Source organism: Patagioenas fasciata, chromosome 1, assembly GCF_037038585.1.
Source record: "Patagioenas fasciata isolate bPatFas1 chromosome 1, bPatFas1.hap1, whole genome shotgun sequence".
Taxonomy (NCBI): Eukaryota; Metazoa; Chordata; class Aves; order Columbiformes; family Columbidae; genus Patagioenas; species Patagioenas fasciata.
The window spans coordinates 113,278,187-113,296,545 of NC_092520.1; the positions used below are offsets into that span (position 1 = coordinate 113,278,187).

At 40.3% G+C, this 18,359-nt stretch overlaps 1 protein-coding gene across 2 annotated transcripts in view; it reads right to left on the reverse strand.

Annotated features, from left to right (window-relative positions):
• Positions 1–2,945: 2,945 nt before the first annotated feature.
• Positions 2,946–18,359, reverse strand: part of SHROOM2 (shroom family member 2) — a 127,743-nt gene continuing 112,329 nt past the window's right edge. For both annotated transcript variants that reach the window (XM_065856265.2, XM_065856258.2), the window contains exons 7-10: positions 16,519–17,070; positions 15,427–15,607; positions 10,572–10,844; positions 2,946–5,790 (exon numbers count right to left, since the gene is read on the reverse strand). In XM_065856265.2, coding sequence (XP_065712337.1) covers positions 5,524–5,790; positions 10,572–10,844; positions 15,427–15,607; positions 16,519–17,070 — 1,273 coding nt within the window. In that variant the 3' untranslated portion in view covers positions 2,946–5,523. The remainder of the gene's footprint in view (positions 5,791–10,571; positions 10,845–15,426; positions 15,608–16,518; positions 17,071–18,359) is intronic.

The window sequence follows — 18,359 nt, forward strand, 5'->3', positions numbered from 1 at the left end:
ATTAAGCGTAAGTTCAAAGATGCCTGAAGTTGTTGTTTGTTTGCTTTTTTTTAATACACTACAGTAATTAAAATGCCCGCCTGAGCATATGGAGACAGTATGGTTTTGCTGTATCACGTATGGAGAAAGAGAAAAGCAGGAAATTCACAGCCCTGATGCAGTTTATTGCTGGTTTAGTTTTTCTTCCTTCAGGGCACTGATCCTTCCAGATTTTCTTAGTTTTCACTTCCCTGAGATCTGTATCACCCCATTGCTAATAAAAAGAACTTGACTTGCTCCACCCCTTTCAGGTCAGCGCTGGCCACTTCAATCATCAGTTTTATCTCTCTTTTTATCTGTGGAGGAACTGTACCTGCATGTGAAAGCCACTGAGGCTATATCTCCTGGGAGTGCCTATGAATGGTGCTCACCAGGCTCATGCTTCCCTATTCAGCTACTGAGATAAATAATCTCATCTCCCATTGCTTATTATTTAGTCTGCAATTACTCATTGTATTTATATTTCTCTGAGGCTGTTAGAAAAGACACAAGCCTAATTTACCAGTAACAAACACTTCATGAAGAGAAGACAGCTGGGAAGTAAAACAGATGTTGAAACTAAATGCTTGAAACAACCTCCATCAGGAGGATTTTGTTAATTCCTATCAGGCTTTCTGACTTTACAGCTCCATCAAAATAACGTTTTAGTAAAACTCTGGTAAGTTTACATCCATTACCTGGTTTACAGAACATGCCCTCCATCAGGAGGCTACAGATGATGCTATCACAAGGAACAGCAGCAAACTAAGAGCTCATGGTAATGCATGTCACACAGCAGCTTTTTCAGAGTTAATATTGCCTACTCTTAGGGAAGTTGCTTGGAATGGGTAAGGTCTAGTTAACATAGTTGCAGCTTAGTATTTGCTTAAGAAAACCCTTTCATTAACTCTGTGAAAATATGTGAATATAAATCTAGGACTCCTGAGCATTCTCGCCTGTAACGTGTAGCATTCATAGAGATATAGGTTATTGAAAAGAAGTATGCTATCTTTCAACACCTTGTATATAAATCTTCAGCACCTCTGTCACAAATCTAATTGCTTTAATTAAATTTTTCCCCATGTCAAGACAGGCAGTCACAAACAGCAAATGAAAATATTTCAATACAAGTAGGGATGTGGTTGGAATCTGGTTCTTCTCTAGCAGTACCATCATACTTTAGGCTAACAACTCACACCTAGTGAGCAAGAGATGCACAGAACTCCTTGTCCTGCACCATCCCAGAAGAGATGCCAGAAGCCACCACATTAGCAGCCCAGACATTCTTGGTATCCCACCCATGGCAGCAGCTGGCTTCTTGAGAAGACCGTACCTGCTCTGCTTGTAGGTGTGCAGTTGTAGCTGGGGGAGAAATTACCTTCTGCCATTTGAGCTACACTGACCTTAGATTTTCTCCTGAGGTGTCTTAAATCACAATTAATTTAACTTACTTCAAATGGAACACCTTTATTCATAGAAACACTATCAAAACAGTAGGTAGAGAGAATGAAACCCAGGATTTCAGAGGTGAGCTGCTAAACCATATGGGTAACCCATCCTAAAATTGGCAGACAACTATAATTAGTTCAGTTACAGACTCGAGCTGTGGTAAATGAATGTGATGACCACTTTACCACCGCGGACAATTGGCAATATACAGTCCAGTACTTTCAAGATGTAATTATTAATTTTCATAACATCTATTCCATGGGCAGGTTCCACCCAAGCATGTAGAAAAAGCAAGTAAAAAAACCCCACACCTGAAGCCCCTAATTAGGAAAAAACCCATAACCTTCTGCAATAAATGACAGGACACCATTAAAATAGGACTTCCTGTTCTACTGTGTACCTATCATAATGCCTTGGTAGCTACTGGATTACTAACAGATCACTTTGGCTGTAAAAACTGAGACAATTAGGTAGACCAGAATTAATCTATAGAGCTTCAGTAGGAAAGAACACCATGAAACATTGACTCCTTCGAAATCTTGAGGGTCTCAAATACCTCAAACCAGAAAATAAAGAGCATGATCTCAGTTTAAAGAAAAGTATTTTTTTCCCAATTCCAACAGTATGTAAGAACTAGACTGTTATTTCCCTCTAGCTGCCATCCTGGATTATGCCAAGTGCCCAGGAAAGCAGCACAAAGAGGAGGGTCCACGTACATGCAGAGGGAGAGAATGGGTGAAAAGCAGTTGGAATTTTAGAAAAATCCTGCAAATACTCAAGTATTTTTCCTTCCCTAACTTCCTTTTCCCTGGTGGTTTCTACAATAAAGACCTTCACAGACAATTAACTTCCAGGATGATTTATCAAGCCATGAAACATTATCTCTGGTCACTTCTACTACAAATCTCTGCCCACCTCAGACTGTTTCCCAACAAGGCAGAAGATTCTGCAGTTAACCTGAGAAGCCCCCAAGAAGCTGAAATTAAACAGTTTCTGTGGAAGTCTGTTGGAGATGGAGCACTCAGTGATCTGTTCTTGAAAAAGTCTTGAGAACCAGTAACTTTAGATGTTCCCATATGAAGTATCATTCTAAACACAGGATGAAGATGAAACCGAAACAGTGTAATAGCCCGAGCAGAAAAATCTGAACTCCTTCCCTGATATATACTCCATAAATTACACTAAACTGATTTATTTTATCCCCCTTGTAATACATCTTCCTTTCTGTCTTCTCATACTCACACACTTCAGATACGGAATAGACATGAACATATTTCTGGTACTTACTTACACTGGGAGCTTGAGAATAATCAATTAGTCAAGATGTTAAATAATCTGGAAAAAGACAGCCAGCTACTTCAGACCATCAGACAACCAACTGGCCTGGCCTTTAAAAGCCGCCCACACTGCTGACAGGCTAACACTGCACAGCAGAACAGTAGGTTTTGATGGTTAAAACTGCAGACAAAAACTAACTCTACATTGAAATATACAGTTTATTTTCTCAAAGTCAAGCAATACCATTTGTCAGTAGGTAAGCGGTAAGTGTCAGGCAGGAAAACTGTATATTATCACTCTGGGCTGCAGGATCCAAACTGCTGGAGAAACATGGGGGAAATCTTTCACTATACAAGGAGATCTAGAATTGAGAACATAAGGTGAAGGAACAGCCATCCCGAGGATGCCAAAGGCAAAACATTAGCACCAGATTTTTTTTGAAAAGTAACAGTATAGCTATTTACAGATTTACATATAACATTGGGAGGCACCCACCTTCAGGTTCCCAGGGTGAGAGATTTTCAACAGTTTTAAAAAAAAAAAAGAAAAAAAGAGAGAACGGTGTCTACACAACTGTTGTGTGAAAAGGATAATACATATAGCATTCACAACATTGCTACCTTTTATCAGAAAGATCTAAATCAAAGTACTGTATACAAACACATTGTAATTATATTATTATTCACATTTCACATACACATTTCAGAGTAACCACAATATGTAAAATCTTTAAAATGCCACAGATAAAACAATGCACACTTTTCTCCAAGCTAAAAGACAAGCATAATTTATTTGGGAATTGTTTAGTTTGGGGTTTGTTGTGGTTAAGGGATAAGTTTAAGGACAAAGAGATCACTTGTCCTAGGAACATAGCAGCAAATAACTGTGAGATGCCAGACACTACATTTCTGAACTGGGAGGAAGAAACTAAGGTCAGCTGTAGGCCTGGTAAAATGGAAGCTCCATTTGACCTCAGCTGATACACATCAACATAATTGCATTAAAGATTTGGTCCAGGTATACAAAGCAGTGCACTATAAGGAGAGGCAACAGTCCTTTTAACATTTGAACCTGTCTGTAAAGAAACTGGGTCAACAAGACTTTTGCTCCCCAGTTCCCCAACTTGCAAGGAATTCACTGATCAGCACCTCTCTGGTTCTCCCACTGCAAAAGAGAGGATTCAGGTAAGGATAGAAAATCTTTTGTGACTGCTGCTGCTGCAGCAGGAATAGAGAGAAAAATCATCTTTTCTCTCTTTTTAACACCCTAACTACTTGTATTTTTCAACCTGCTTAGCTACAGACTAGCATTCACATGCACCTTGAAAATGGCTTCTTGTTGGGCAACCTTTTTGCCTCTGAAGAGATGTTTTCCATACTACAATGTAAATGCCATAGACACAAGGTCATCCATCCTTTGCCTGCAAAACTTTATCTTAAAATAGAAATCGACCTTTAGACACTACAGAATTTCTCTGTAGGTATCTGAGCAAGTCAGTGTAATGGTTTACTGTGCTAAAACATGAGTTAGCACTTCTCTTTAGAGCTATTGGAAATAATCTAAGTAAATGGCAGCATTCCTAGAACACAACCAGTAATCTGATACTGTGAACTACCATCCTCTCATTTATCATTGTGCAATGGAAAAAACAAACAAAACCCACTTATGTTCACAGTTACAAAGCAGAGTTGCTCCAAGTAATGCACAGTATTTACATGGCAGAAGTTTATATTGCATTCGGTAGTCTGAGAAAGATGAAAGAACAAACAGCATCATGTAGGTCAGCTGCAGTATAACTTAACTGTCTATATAAGACCATCACACTGGTGAGCAATCAGAAGAAATACAGAAGCAGTGTCCTTAGCCTACATTTATTCTCATAAAGTGTAGTGGTTTGGGGGGAGGAAGAATAAAAACATGCATAAAAAGTACAAGAAAGAGCAAATGAGCTCTCTAAATAATTTAGATGAGAAATGTTTTGAACAAAATGAGCACAGTCCTTCCAGCCTGTTTCTTAAATCAAGTACAACCTAGTAAAGAAAATCACTTGCACTGCAGTAAGAAGGTGTACAACTATGTCTTGCAAAATAGTTTAAAAAAAAAATCTTCAGCAAGGTAGCCATTAGGTGATTTGCGAGCTGGTTTAAGAATTGTTTAACGGAGACTGATTATAAAGTTATTTTCTGAAAGGGAAAGTGCCATCCTATATACAATACTACAAAAAAAGTGTCTGATGCCACAGGATCAGAGTGACACTATATTTCAGCAATCTGAATATATTAGCTATAAGATGCATGCTTCCCCTGTTTAATGTGTCTTTAAAAAAAAAATTAAAAAGCCCCTAAATTTAGAGCTTCTAAATTTGTGTGCATTCATAAATTGCTGTTGGATTTCCCAGCAGTCTGTACAGTATCTGAACATAAAGAAAGTGTACAACCTATTCTAAGAAACATTGTTTGCATGCACAACTGCCACAGACTTTCAACTTACTGAGCAGAAAGGTTAAGAGTCTGTCCTTTTCTGTGGAGGTGTCTGTAAGTTAAGCAATGAGAAACAGCTGTAGAGTCCAGCAATAAAAATGTGTTCTAAAAAATTAAATACATCATCCCAAAGAAATGAAAGAGAGCATTATTGCTGTTGAGAGAGTTATTCTTCTCTTGTGCACTTGTTTCTTGACTGGACACTCAGACAAGCCAAGATACTCATTTGTATTCTTGGAAACTCCCCCATCCCTTCCTTCTTTCCCATTTTTCACATCCTTGGTCAAACACAGTCCCCTTATTTGAGCCGTTCTGGTTGGAGACTGTCGGTCAGACACTTCAGCTGCTCTTCCCCCAGCTTGATCTTGTCCTCAAGCTCTCGCTGCTCAATGATGAGGGCCGACTTCATTTTCACAAAGTGCTCATAGTCTGCTAAGTTCTCCTCGCTCAAGTAGTTCGCCAAAATGTCAAAGACAATGCGCTCTCGACGATCCAGGTTTTCCTTCAGTTCTTTTGCATCTTCATGTTGCTGGGTCAGCAGCTTCTGCTTCTCTACCAATGTCCGCTTAGGAGAAAAGAAAAACAGTTAAATATTCACTGGGTTCACCAGGTTGGGACAGCAGCTTCAGTGTCTCAAATCTGTTTTATCTGCAAAGACAGACTTTCATGAATACTTAGAGAGGTGGAATATGATTGCTGCTTGAAGTTTATTCTAATAAAATGCATTAACGAACAGGAATAAAATGGAGTGAATCAATGAAAGATGCACTATTAATTTCTATTGACCTCAACAACAAGAACTTCAAAGACTATTTTACTATGCAAGAGTTCAAAATAGTTTCATAAAATACAGTTGCCTTTGAGAAACATCCAAGTTCTACAAATTAAGACTTCACTCAGCAATGTCTTGCATCTTCAATACACAGCACCGAACTTCCACACTGCAACAGATGTGGTCAGAGAACCCAGAAATACACTAATTAATGGAGTGATTTGTTCTTACACAGCTCTTTTTGTGTTAGGTTAATGGTTGGACTCGATGAACTGAGGGTCTTTTCCAATCAAAATGATTCTATGACACGGCTTCTCCATGAGACATGAACTTGTGTGGTCTTAAAACATGAGCAAGAGCTGGGGCAAGATGGAGGGAGGGAGGGAGGGAGGGAGAGAGGAAGGGAGGCATCATCTTCCCCAAAGGGCTGTAACTTCCTGCTTTGTGCCCTCACAAGAGACAAAATAGGATAAAGGAAGGTTGAATGGAGAACACACAAAGCAAGAGGACAGAAGCCATATGCCATTTGCACATATGTACAAGCATGAAGGGTGAGGTACATCTTACCCAACTTTGTGTGCCCACACAGCAGACAGCCACACCTGAATTGCTCAGCTATGCTCCTTTAGCAGTATATGGAAAGAAACAGGAGCATTATGAATCTGACCTATTTCAGATGTCTGCCTAGAAGCAGCCTTTTGCCAGCGACAGAGCACAGCTGGCCTACTTGAACATCAAGAATTCCAGTACAGACTTCTGAACTTAATTAAAAAGTGCCCCTAAGAGGTACCACTCCATAACTTTTAGCTTTGCTTCAGAGATTAATTTTCTTTGAGAACCTATGTCTTCAAATAAACCACAGTCTGTTCAAATAAATGTGTCCATTTTTTTCATTTGGACTTCATGTTAAATCACACATGCTATAATAAGCCTAAAGGATTTACAGAAAAGTGGTTTTCTAAACTACAAAATATTTTCAAGATGGAAGTAAGAGACAAAGGGGGATACAGATCGGCAAGCTTTAACAGATCTTTCTGTCAGAGTTGCACATGTATCCTGTGCTGCGTCTCTTCTACAGACAGCACAAAGCTCAGGGGGTGAAACACTTTCAGACTTGTGCTCTCAATGTACTTAAAATACACAGCCTAGTTTAACTGGGGGTTCAAGATACCTATGGAAGACAAGTCACAGAAATCACACATTATTAGAAAAAACAAAGTTCAGTCTTCCTTTTAGTGTTTCGTAGGTCAAAAATCCCACAGCAAGTTGAAAGCAGACCTATCTGCTGGAAAGAGATGGAAGTACTACCCTCCTAAATTCATCAGGGGAACCAGCAGCCAAGCCCAAATGCGGGAGCATGGCTAGACTGCTCCCCAGGGCAGCCTTGCAGCTTGTGTCTACACCGAGCAGCAGCAGAAGAATTAGAGTTCGATGAACACAAGAGGGCATATATCAACCAGATGGTGGCTCAGTTGTAGAGTTATGTGCCTAATCTGGGGATGAAATATCTGTTTTTCAATGCATTTGCTATCATTGCCAACAGATACAAGAACAATCAAATGTTTAGTCCTTCATCAAGGAAAGTAGACACTACTTTTGTATGAACTTTGCATGACACCTTAGCATCTCTGCCCTTTTGGAGGTTTAGGGAATACCTCAGAAAAATGGGATGCAGAATGGCAGAAGGCAAATTAGATACCTCCTCAATTGGCTTTTACCTCTGTCAAAGATGACTGACACCACAAACCCTGTTTTGAAGGGTAAGGTGAAAAACACTGTAGCAAGGTCCAGACATAATTCTTGAGGAGGTTCTTTGAGCAATGGATGAATGGCTCACCAGGCCTAAAAGTGTAAATGATGTCAGATGGTTCCACCTGACTCTTTTCAACCAACCAAAGCCAAGCAGAGGACAGAAGGATTTTTTTTTTTTTTTTTTTTTTTTCAGTTAGCATTGCTTTGAAGCCCCAGTCAAACACGGGCCATCTGAAGCTCCTCTGACGGAACAATCTTTGGCTCCTTATCTTGAGAGTCTCTCTCAAGAACTGTTCACTCTTTTGAACCACAGAAATGGCCTCAAGTTGTGTCAGGGGAGGTTCAGATTGGATGTTAGGAACAATTTCTTCATGGAGAAGGTTGTGAAGCATTGGAACAGGCTGCTCAGGGAAGCAGTGGAGTCACCATCCCTGGGGGTGGTTTAAAAGACATATAGATGAGGTTCTTAGGGACACGGTTTAGTGACAGAGTTCAGTTATGGTTGGACTCGATCTTAAGGGTCTCTTCCAAACAAAATGATTCTATGGTTCTATGATTCTATGAAGAGAAACTCCTTCCATATATTTGACTTCCCAGCACCCAGTGCCTAAATTACTATCCCTGGTGCTTGTCCCTACACTTGTAATAACAGGTATTGTAGGTCTGGGCACCTGATCACATCTGTGGACTGCTGGGTTAGTGCCTTAGGGTTCTCAAAACACTCTGGCTTGGACTGATAAGGAAAGTCACAAGAAGACACTGGTCTCACTGTGTGGAAGAAAGGGGGCTGGTGGCTATTTCAGATGAAGCCCCTTTCAGAAGTTAAAGTTGAAATACTTGATACTGTTCTTTGGCAAAAGAGACCTACGACAGACCATCTAAGTGTCAAAATACTAATTCGCCAGTGATTACTTCCCTGCTGACAGACTCTTTATTTAGAAAGCCTACTGAGATGTTTGTGCTTCCTAGAAAATGCAAAACGAATAAACCAGTGTTTATAAGACAACATCAGCTTAAAAAAAAAAATTAAAAAAAAAAAAAAAAAAATCAGTGATCACTAGGGCTATGATCCCCAGGGATGGAAGTAATCTCCTCTGTTTTGTTTATATGGTACATTAGTACAAAAATACCAAAGTACAACCAAAAAAGCCACATACACCAGTCTAAATTCAAATACATGCACATGTAATGCTACAAGCGTTGTATTTATAGTCAAAGTACCTGATGACTCGATCCATCTGAAAAGCATCTCTGGTCAACACTTTCAGATGTACTCCCATTTAGATGTATTACTATGGTAAGATGGTGTCAGTGCATGGGAAGACGAATGGGGATTAGAATATTTTAGGGATTTGGATTTCTGTCTAAATTTGACAGCAGAGTACACAGACAATTTCTGACTGCCTTTACTACAGCACCTACTCACCTTCTTCCTTTTCCATGCCTAGGTAATAAGCTATTTCTATCACAGCTCTCAAATGGTGTTTCCTATATGCTCTGATAATCTGGTAGCTCTTTCCCCAGCCCACATACCCATCTTTGAGCCCTTCAGGCAACTGCAACCATGTTTCAAAAAAAAAAAAAAAAAAAAAAAGCCTAACGAAGGATTAAATTTCTTTCAGTTTCAGAAGCTTTGATCTGCCCTCTAATAAGCTGTCAAATACCTTCCCTTTGCCTCAGTCAGAAAGGGGTCTGGATGGCCATTAAACAAGTATGTTTGGCAGCAGCCAGGGCCAAATAGCAAAAACACAGCTTCAAACTAGTTCCAGCACTTACTGGTTCTTATTGGCGAAACAAAGGAGCATGCTGAAGAAACACAACATGATCTATAGCCCATGGAAAAAATTCTGTTACAACACTCAGGTGGACTGCTGGCATTTCAGTTCCCAGCTACAAGCCAAAAATCCCACTTCAAATTCATTTAACTGCAGAAGCTATATTCAATTGACATGTACCTGCCTGTCACCCTCTCTACTTATTTTAGTCTTTAAGTTTCACACATATCTACATCTCTCCTTCAGTGCATATCTGTATCACCAGATATCTGCTTTCCAGCTAAAGCCTGATGGGATCTGGAGCTAAACAAAGTGCTGCCAGCAGAGGTGGTGTCCAAGAGGTAAGAGAACCTCAAATACTACTGGCATTTTCACATCTGCTGGGATTCCTCCATATCACCTCTGGGCTATTCTGGTTGGGTAGAACATGTTTGCTATTGAAAAATTCTTTTTGCAATGCCTCCCTCCTGCCCCCTCTCCCTCGCCTTTTTTCTTTTCTCTTTTCTTTTTCTTTTTTTTTTTTTTTTAAAGACTTGTCCTTCTGTCATTTCTTGCTCTTGTCCTTGCTAGGTCTTGTAGAGGAAGCTGAAGTAGATGAGAAACTTTTTTTTTTAACAACTTTATAGATTTTTATCAAGATCCTTGTTGAATTTAAAGAAGTCTGTAAGCTTTCTGCATTATAGCACAAAGTGACACCCCTTTTGCCATCCTGAACTGTTGAACTGTTAGAATATTTTTGCCTCCTTTTTCTACTCTTCCCAGTAGTTCCACTTTTTAAAACTTTTGCTAAGAAGTCCGTTTTCCACTATGCTGCACTCAAACCCACCACTTTTTCTTACCAAGCCACTTGTAGTTTTAGCATTTCAAGCAAAAACAAGGCAAAGAGAAAAGCTTTAAGAAATCTAAAGAAAATGACCTTATGAGGTTTATCCATTCACTACCGCTCATCTTGAGCTGTGCAATTCAGGTAAACAAAACCAGGCAACATTCCCCCCCACCAACATCAGGGTCACTAAATGCAGCGTTATTATTATTGGCCTTTCTCACCCGTTCTTCTGGAGAGGTATTTTCATCCAGGTTATTAAGAGCATTTTCCACTCGGGCCAGACGACCTGACAGTGACAACAGGAGGTTGACCACTTTGTCAAGGTCGCCAATAAACATCTTGAACTTGTCAAACTCATTTGGTTTGCAGACTTCTTTCACGATGGCCTCTACCTCCTCTCCCAGTATATTGTTTGCTTGGATGTCTTCCAGAAGTGTCTCCCGGGCTTCCCTCAGCACCTGCAGCTTCCTACTAATGCTGTCAATAAGTTCTTGCTGTGGAAAATAAAGGGGATGAGAATTTATTAGTACTACTGCATCTTTCCCTGCTTCTGAAAGTCATGTGAGAAACCTAGTGTTTTAATACATTGAAACTGCCATGTGGCTTTGACAAAGAATGCATTACAAATAAATACGTGTCTAAGTGTATGTGTAAGGTCTATACCTCTGAATTCAAAGGTTCAGGATGTAGGTCTATGATGCTCAGCTTGAGACCTGTGTTAAAGCAGTTTACTTTTGTGACAAAAGACGAAGGACTTAACCCTGCCCCAGCAAGCATTCCTGCTTCTTCTCTGAACAGCTTCAAAGCCTGTTATGGAGCAGCATAAAGCATAGCACATTCTTTTCTCTCTAAATACCAGGTCCGTAATACCTTTCTGAAGAGCTGCACTTCGGAAGATAAACAGTACCAGGAAAACAATCCTGTATTTTCCACATGATGCAGTTGAAACTAGGGCACTGCCTAGCTTTTTCTTCCTTTCTGCATAACATTAACATCCCTCCAATAGCAGTCTTTCCACTCGCAGAAAATCTTAGCGTTAACACTGCCTTACAACATTTCTGCAGGGAAATCATAATCCCTGTGACACAGAACCGAGAACAAAATCTACTGCATTGCACAAAGCAGCCCTGTGTGAAGCTGTGCAAAGTGGCTCTGCCAAAAGACCAAACAAACCTCTTTAGCTGTCACTGCCCTATGTCAGGCAAATATATCACCTCACCAGCATTTTGTCAGGGTTTCTCTTCTATAATCCCCCGTTGCATGAGATGCACATGCCCTGGCTTAGATGAAGCACATGAGGTGCATCAGCAGCAGAGCCAGACTAAGAACCCAGATCTCTTTCCTCAGTGACCTGTGTTCCATCCTTCTAGCTGGGCCACCTCCCTGCATTTGGGCAAGAGAGCTTGTTTCTTACGTGTCCATTAGCTTTTTTGTGTGCACAAGCTGGGGAAGTCAGTTCAGCTGGTCTTCTACCCTAACATGAAGTAAATCACACCCTAAAAAATAAAAATGCCTCTTTAATTTAAATGTAGATGCCTATTTAGTATCCAGCTAATTTCAGGTGAGAAAATCTTCCAGAGCATTCTCTAAATATACATCTCTTCATGCAATTTCTAAATGAAAATTACATCCTTTAAAATAGTCATTATTCCACAGTACCCCTTTTCTTTTTTTTTTCTGAAAAAATTACTCATGACATTCTTTAGGAACTCTGCTTTCTAAATGCAAATCTGATTACAAGCCTTCATGATCACTAGGAAACATACTGATAGCAGCTACCACTCTCAGGCAACACTGAACAGTCATTGCCAATTTGCTTTGGGAACAAAAAAAACCTAAGAACAACTAAAAACACCTGCCATCTTAACAGAAAGCAACTACACCCTGAAAATTTAACAGCCTTTTTGAAGGTAGAAATTCAACACATAGATCATCTGAGCTGGTTTTCTCCTTTCTGATTTAATATACTCAGGCCAGGTTAATCTGGATTTGGGTCATCTCTTAGTCTGGGTGCCCAAAAGATTAAGGTAGTAAGCAGTTCTACAGATGCCTGCTTTACTGACTGATTAATCTGCAGGATTTTATTTTTTCCCCACTTCTCTCAACACAAATGCAGTTTGATTTGGATTATGTAGGTCACAGTACTACGCTCTCATTTCCCTCAGATGACACGCACATGCATAACGCTGTTGTTTCACTGACCGAAACACAACATGACACTGCTGTGCTTTATGCTACTATCTTGAGTTTTTCACTTCTGCAGCTGTGCTATGACTTTCTCAAATGAAAAAATTAAGCCATCTGAGTGCTCAGTGTCTACCAATCCGGTCTGACAATCCAGATTAGGTCTCTCATAGGGCTTCTTTCTTTAAAAAACAACCAAAAAAGCAATTTTCCCACTAGTTTCCTATTTAGCTGTCCCCAGGCAGCTGGAGCTAGCGTTTAAAAGGCTGTTTTGGCAGGTGAGAAGGCCGTAAGTACTCACCACCCTTTAAGACTGTTTTATCTATTAAGACTTGGATGATTCCAGGCCAGGCTGGATGGGGCTCTGAGCAACCTGATCTAGTTGAAGATGTCCCTGCTCAGTGCAGGGGGTTGGATTAGATGACCTTTGAAGGTCCCTTCCAACCCAAACTACTCCATGATGATTCTGTGATCACTGATTGCTTTGGATGCAGCAACTGTGAGCTCACTACAAGCTTTTGCTAACAAGCAGAAAACCTGTATTATATCCACTGAGCCAGAAGAGCTCCAAGCTACATCTTGAAACTGTCAGATGAATAATTTATAGCTGTGAATTCTGAATCAGTAAACAAGAAAACAATAAAATCTCATCTTTTTCCAGTAACTCCTGCTGGTCTGACTAGCAATACAGAAAGCAGCTCAGGAGAGTACTGCTCAGGTGTTCCACTGCTCGGCGTGCTTCATGTAAATTAATCTGCTCTCCGCTCATCACCCCATTACATATGAAGTTCATGGCCTAAAAGCAGAAGAAACTTGGTATTCTTCGATTATTTTTACACTCTTCAGGAGTTGCTGAAATTTTCCTAAAGGCAAAGGGCACAGTTCCTACTCAGCCACACACAGATTTTCCTTACTACAAAAACCATCCCTGTAGTGTCTTCAACATCTGTTGTTTTATAATTGTGGTAAACTTGCATTGAATTCAGTATATGAGACACACACAATCCATTCCTGCTAGCTGGGAATAGAGGGAATGGTCTCAAACTTAAAAAAAGAAAACACAAAAAAAGAAAAAAAAAGAGAAAAAAAAAAAAAAGACTCTATATGAAATTCCCATACTTATTTCAAAAGAAAAATCAAACCAAACCAACCCAACAAAAAAAAAAAAAAAAACCAAAACAAAACTAACCACCACACATTTCTGGTTTGCAGAGCACAGAATGACAAATATTCAATCATTTCACAGTGGACTGCAATTAAGATATCTCGTAACAGAAATTACCAATTTCTAGGAATCAAGGAACAGGTTCTGGGTGTATGCCTCCTCTAAAATAATTGAAGTCATAAAGTGTGCTATTAAAGCACTTGGGTCCTTAACGATCCTTTGTTAAACTGTTGCCAAGTATGCAAAGCTATGCCAAGTTATATATTCTGGTTGTTTTATAAAGATGCCTCGACCCACTTACCGTGAATCTTACACATTTTCTGACAAGATTCAAGATGAAAACCCACTGAACTGAGTGCTCACATCCTAGTGCTTGTGGGGGAACAGGGAGAGAAGAAAGCAGCAAAGTGTGTGTGGCTACGACAATATGTATATTCAGAGAAGACGATGGCGGAGCTCTGCTAAGAGCTCTTCATTAAATACTTCTTATCTTAGACGATTAGTGGTGCATCCTGGAGCTGGGAGGGGATGGAGGGAGGAATATGTGAAGGGTGAACATGATTTTCCTGTTAACAGACACCAGCACAAATAAATGGTACTTTTGCTTAGAAAAGCTTTAGTATTTAATTTGTTGGGCAAACAAGAAAGGTTTAATTTTAACACCCCCCTCCCCCATACATACGCTCCCTAATTAATGAGGAGGAAACTAATTCTGGCAAAAATGATGAACGTGACCATCACATGTGGCACCAGATAAAACCAAATTATTCCAAATGTAGTGAAATCCTCAATTTGTCTAAGTAATACAGCTGTTGGATTCAGTGGCTCGCTGGCAAGGAGGTAAGGGCAGCTGCCCCGCTGCAGACAGGCCAGACCCCGGTGCTGCAGCTCATATCAAATGGGAGTGATGGGTGCAGCAGAGGCAGCGGGGGGGGAGAAAAAAAATGAACAGCGTGGTAACAGAAAACACTACAGACCCTCGAATGCAGTGGCACCCATTCCTGCACTGAACCAGGGGTGGAAATCTCCTAAGGAATCTCTCCTGCAGGGACAGGAGTTGGACACGATCCTTGTGGTCCTTTCCAACTGAGGACATTCTGAGGTCCTTTCCAACTCAGGACAAGGGGTAATGGGTTCAAACTGGAACACAAGAGGTTCCAGCTAAATTTGAGAATAAACTTCTTCTCAGTAAGGGTAACAGAGCACTGGAACAGGCTGCCCAGGGGGGTTGTGGAGTCTCCTTCTCTGGAGACATTCAAAACCTGCCTGGATGCATTTCTGTGTAACCTCATCTAAGTGTTCCTGCTCTGGCAGGGGGATTGGACTAGATGATCTTTCGAGGTCCCTTCCAACCTGTAGCATTCTGTGATTCTGTGAGTTACAATCAGATACACAAGCACTAGTGGTTCTTTGTATATAGCAAGTGACAGAAATACACTAGAATCTCAAATGGAAAACAATATTTGAAAATAACCTCCCCAAAACTTCTCCCCTTGCGACCTTCTAAAATGCGTATTGAGCTGCAAAAAGCACCTAATATGAATTTCCTAAATTCACAGTTGGACACCTAACACCACCACCCCGTCTTAAAAAAACAGGCTGGTTTTCCAAGTGATCCTGTACATCTACAATGCCTTTTACTTAGGGGTGTTTACCTAGCAAATTCACCGTTAATGAAATGCATGCAACCAAGAGCTTCCAATTACACTTTTAGAAAGGCATTTTACCTTCTTTTCTGACAAGTCATGATCCAGCTCGTCTTCAGAATCATCCTCACTCTGCTGCTGTTGCTGCTGCTCCTGCATGTCCTTCATTTTAATCAGCAGCTCTGCCTTCGGTGCAGATGTGCTGTAGTAAGTAGAATTGGTTGTCAGGGAGATGGCAGACGGTGCACTCTGCTCCTCTTTCCTGGTAAAAAGTCAAAATTTCCATTAACTGCCTTGACATTTTAATTGCTGCAAGGAAATAACAGTCTTTCAGAGCCATCATTTCACCAAGCAAGCAGGGGGTTCAACAGAAAGCCATTATCTACAAAAACAGGATAAATAAACACTGGTTGTGAAGAAAATTTATATGAACTCAGCACGTGCCCACCAAAAGCTAAAAATGAAGTAGTACAGAAGACCTCTCACCATTACAATGAGTGAAATGGACCCAAGATATCTCAGTTGGAAACAGAACATAAAGTTACATTTTACTAAGTAGCGCAAAGACCACAGTGTCAAAGACAGTATCCTTTGAGACTGCTGAGTGTGGGATAATGCAACATATTTATTTTTTTGATTATGGAATTACACGCAAACTTCTCAAGAATGCTACAACTTAATTTGATAACTCGTATCAAGCAAACAAAAGGACTACAGAACACCAACATGGATGGAATTTAATGGAATTTAAATATTTTCCTACTTCATTCTTATTCACTGCCATGAAATGCCTTGTTCTCTTTGTCTTTATAAATTTTCATCACAAAAAAAAAGGCTAAAATACTGTTCCTTCTTTATCCAGTTCCTAGAACGAATGGTCTTTGTAAAACACCTAATAGCTGTGAAAAGGGAGAAGTTAATTATTCCTTCAGCTCTCACAGAAATATTTTGCAACCAGCTCCTGGGAAACTTCTCATATTGTACACCACTTCTTTTTCTGTCATTAATGGCATGACTAGCATATTATGCTTGACTGCTATCCTAATGGAAAAGGCTTTGAAAAGCCTCAAACCTCAATGGCAGAAGATCCTCCCCTTCAGTCCCCTCAGAAAACCAACACACTTCAGACAACAGCCTACAAGGAAACGTTGGCCTACGGAAAGTAATACTCACTTGTCCTCTGAAATTTTTGGAGAAGGAACTTTTGGCAGGAGCTTCCTGCGTTGCTGAGCTTCTTCTAGGAGGTGTTCATCTTTAGGAAATATTCCAACCATCAGATCCATTGTTGTTTTTATTTTCACATTAGGATCCAGTATGTCTGCTAGAGACTTATCTCTTCCCACAATCTCTCTGGCTAGTTCCTCTGACTTCCAGTCTTCAAGGGTCTTCTCTTTGGCCTTTACATAGCTGACTGCTGGTGGGGCAGCACTGCTGTCCTTCAAGTTGCTCCCAGGTTCTTCAGCTGGTTGAGGGTCAGCTGGTTTGGTTCTGGCTTCTGGCTCTGGCTCTGCACCTTGCCTGGTGTAGGCACAGAACCGTGAGTAGGATTGCTCAGAAGTGCTGAGTGTTTTAATTTGGTCCTTTTCCAAACCACTGGGTAAAGCAGGGGGTTCCATAGTACTGGCAAGACTTTGCCGGCTCTCCTTCTCTGCGCTGCTCTCAGAATGAACTATCTTGATAGGAACCATTTTCACTGTAGTGTTGTTGTCTATAATCTTTTCAATTCTGGAAAATATGGAAAATTCATCTTTAGAAATGGAAGAACTAACATCTCAATTCTTAACTGCAAATCAGAGGGGAAGCCCAAATACAAGCAAGGTAGATAAAGAGATACAGGTAACAGAGTATCCCTTGCACTGTATCTCAAACCTTACATCTACACGTTTGCTTTTCTGCCCACACATTTTACATAGCATTAATTCATTTGTAAGTAATCCTAAAAATCAGCCTTGCACAATACTCACGGTACAGGACTTCTCTTTGTTTCCGTGAACCTGAGGATCCAGTCTCAGCAGCCAGGCCCCAGATTTGAGACAGTGCTGATGAACCAACTTTTACCCCTTTGCTGCCACACATACGCATTAAAACGTGCCCGGAGCTCAACCTCATTGCCTCACACAGATCCAACAGCGGCCTCAGCTTTTGGCCTGACAGGTGGCTTAGCTGCCTGGGGAGTTTGTGATACCCTCACATCAATTCCCAGCTCTTCCAAGGGAAGAGACAACAGACCCAGATGGAAGCATGCTGCAGGCATGCTGAGCTACAAGAATAACAAATAATCACACATGGAAAACCTGGAAATCATTCAAAACTTAATTACATGATTTAAAAAAAAAAAAAAAAAAAAACAAACCAAAAACCAAACAACTGTATTTATAAAATTTCACACAAGATACAGAAGCTGAAGAAATAGACCCCACCACAGTGTCCTAGTTTTTAAAGCAAATAAACCAGCCACTGAAGAGGATAACACACAATTGTGGATACTCCCTTTTTAAAGGAAGTTTATAGCAAAACTTTTGTACTGTATAGCACAAAGGGTCACCTTGGACATTCAGTATGGCAAGCTATTTAAAAAGGAGACTAACTTATATTTTCAAACTGGACAATAACATGTTAAATAACATTACTGAAACATCTGTACTATATGTAAACCATGCAAGAAACTGAAGTCTAGTTTGGTGGTTTTGAGTTTGCAGAAAGCTTAAAATTATTGTCATAATGTGGGTTTGGAAGCTCTACAGCAAGTAAAGGAACATTGCCTACTAGCTAAAATATCCAGTTTCATCTGGCTGGGTTGTTTGCTGCCTTTCAGATAAGTGAGCAAGACATACTACAGCTCTTCCCCTCTAAGCGTGGGTGTGTCGCTTTCTTTAAAAATAAACTTATACCTTACTGCGCTGCACTTTTCTGCTTGACTTCATATTTTTCAGAAGTTAAATCTTATATTTTAAAGGTATATTTGCTTCTGAATCAATGTGCAGCCTCCCAGTAGGTATTTACTTCCCTCAAGT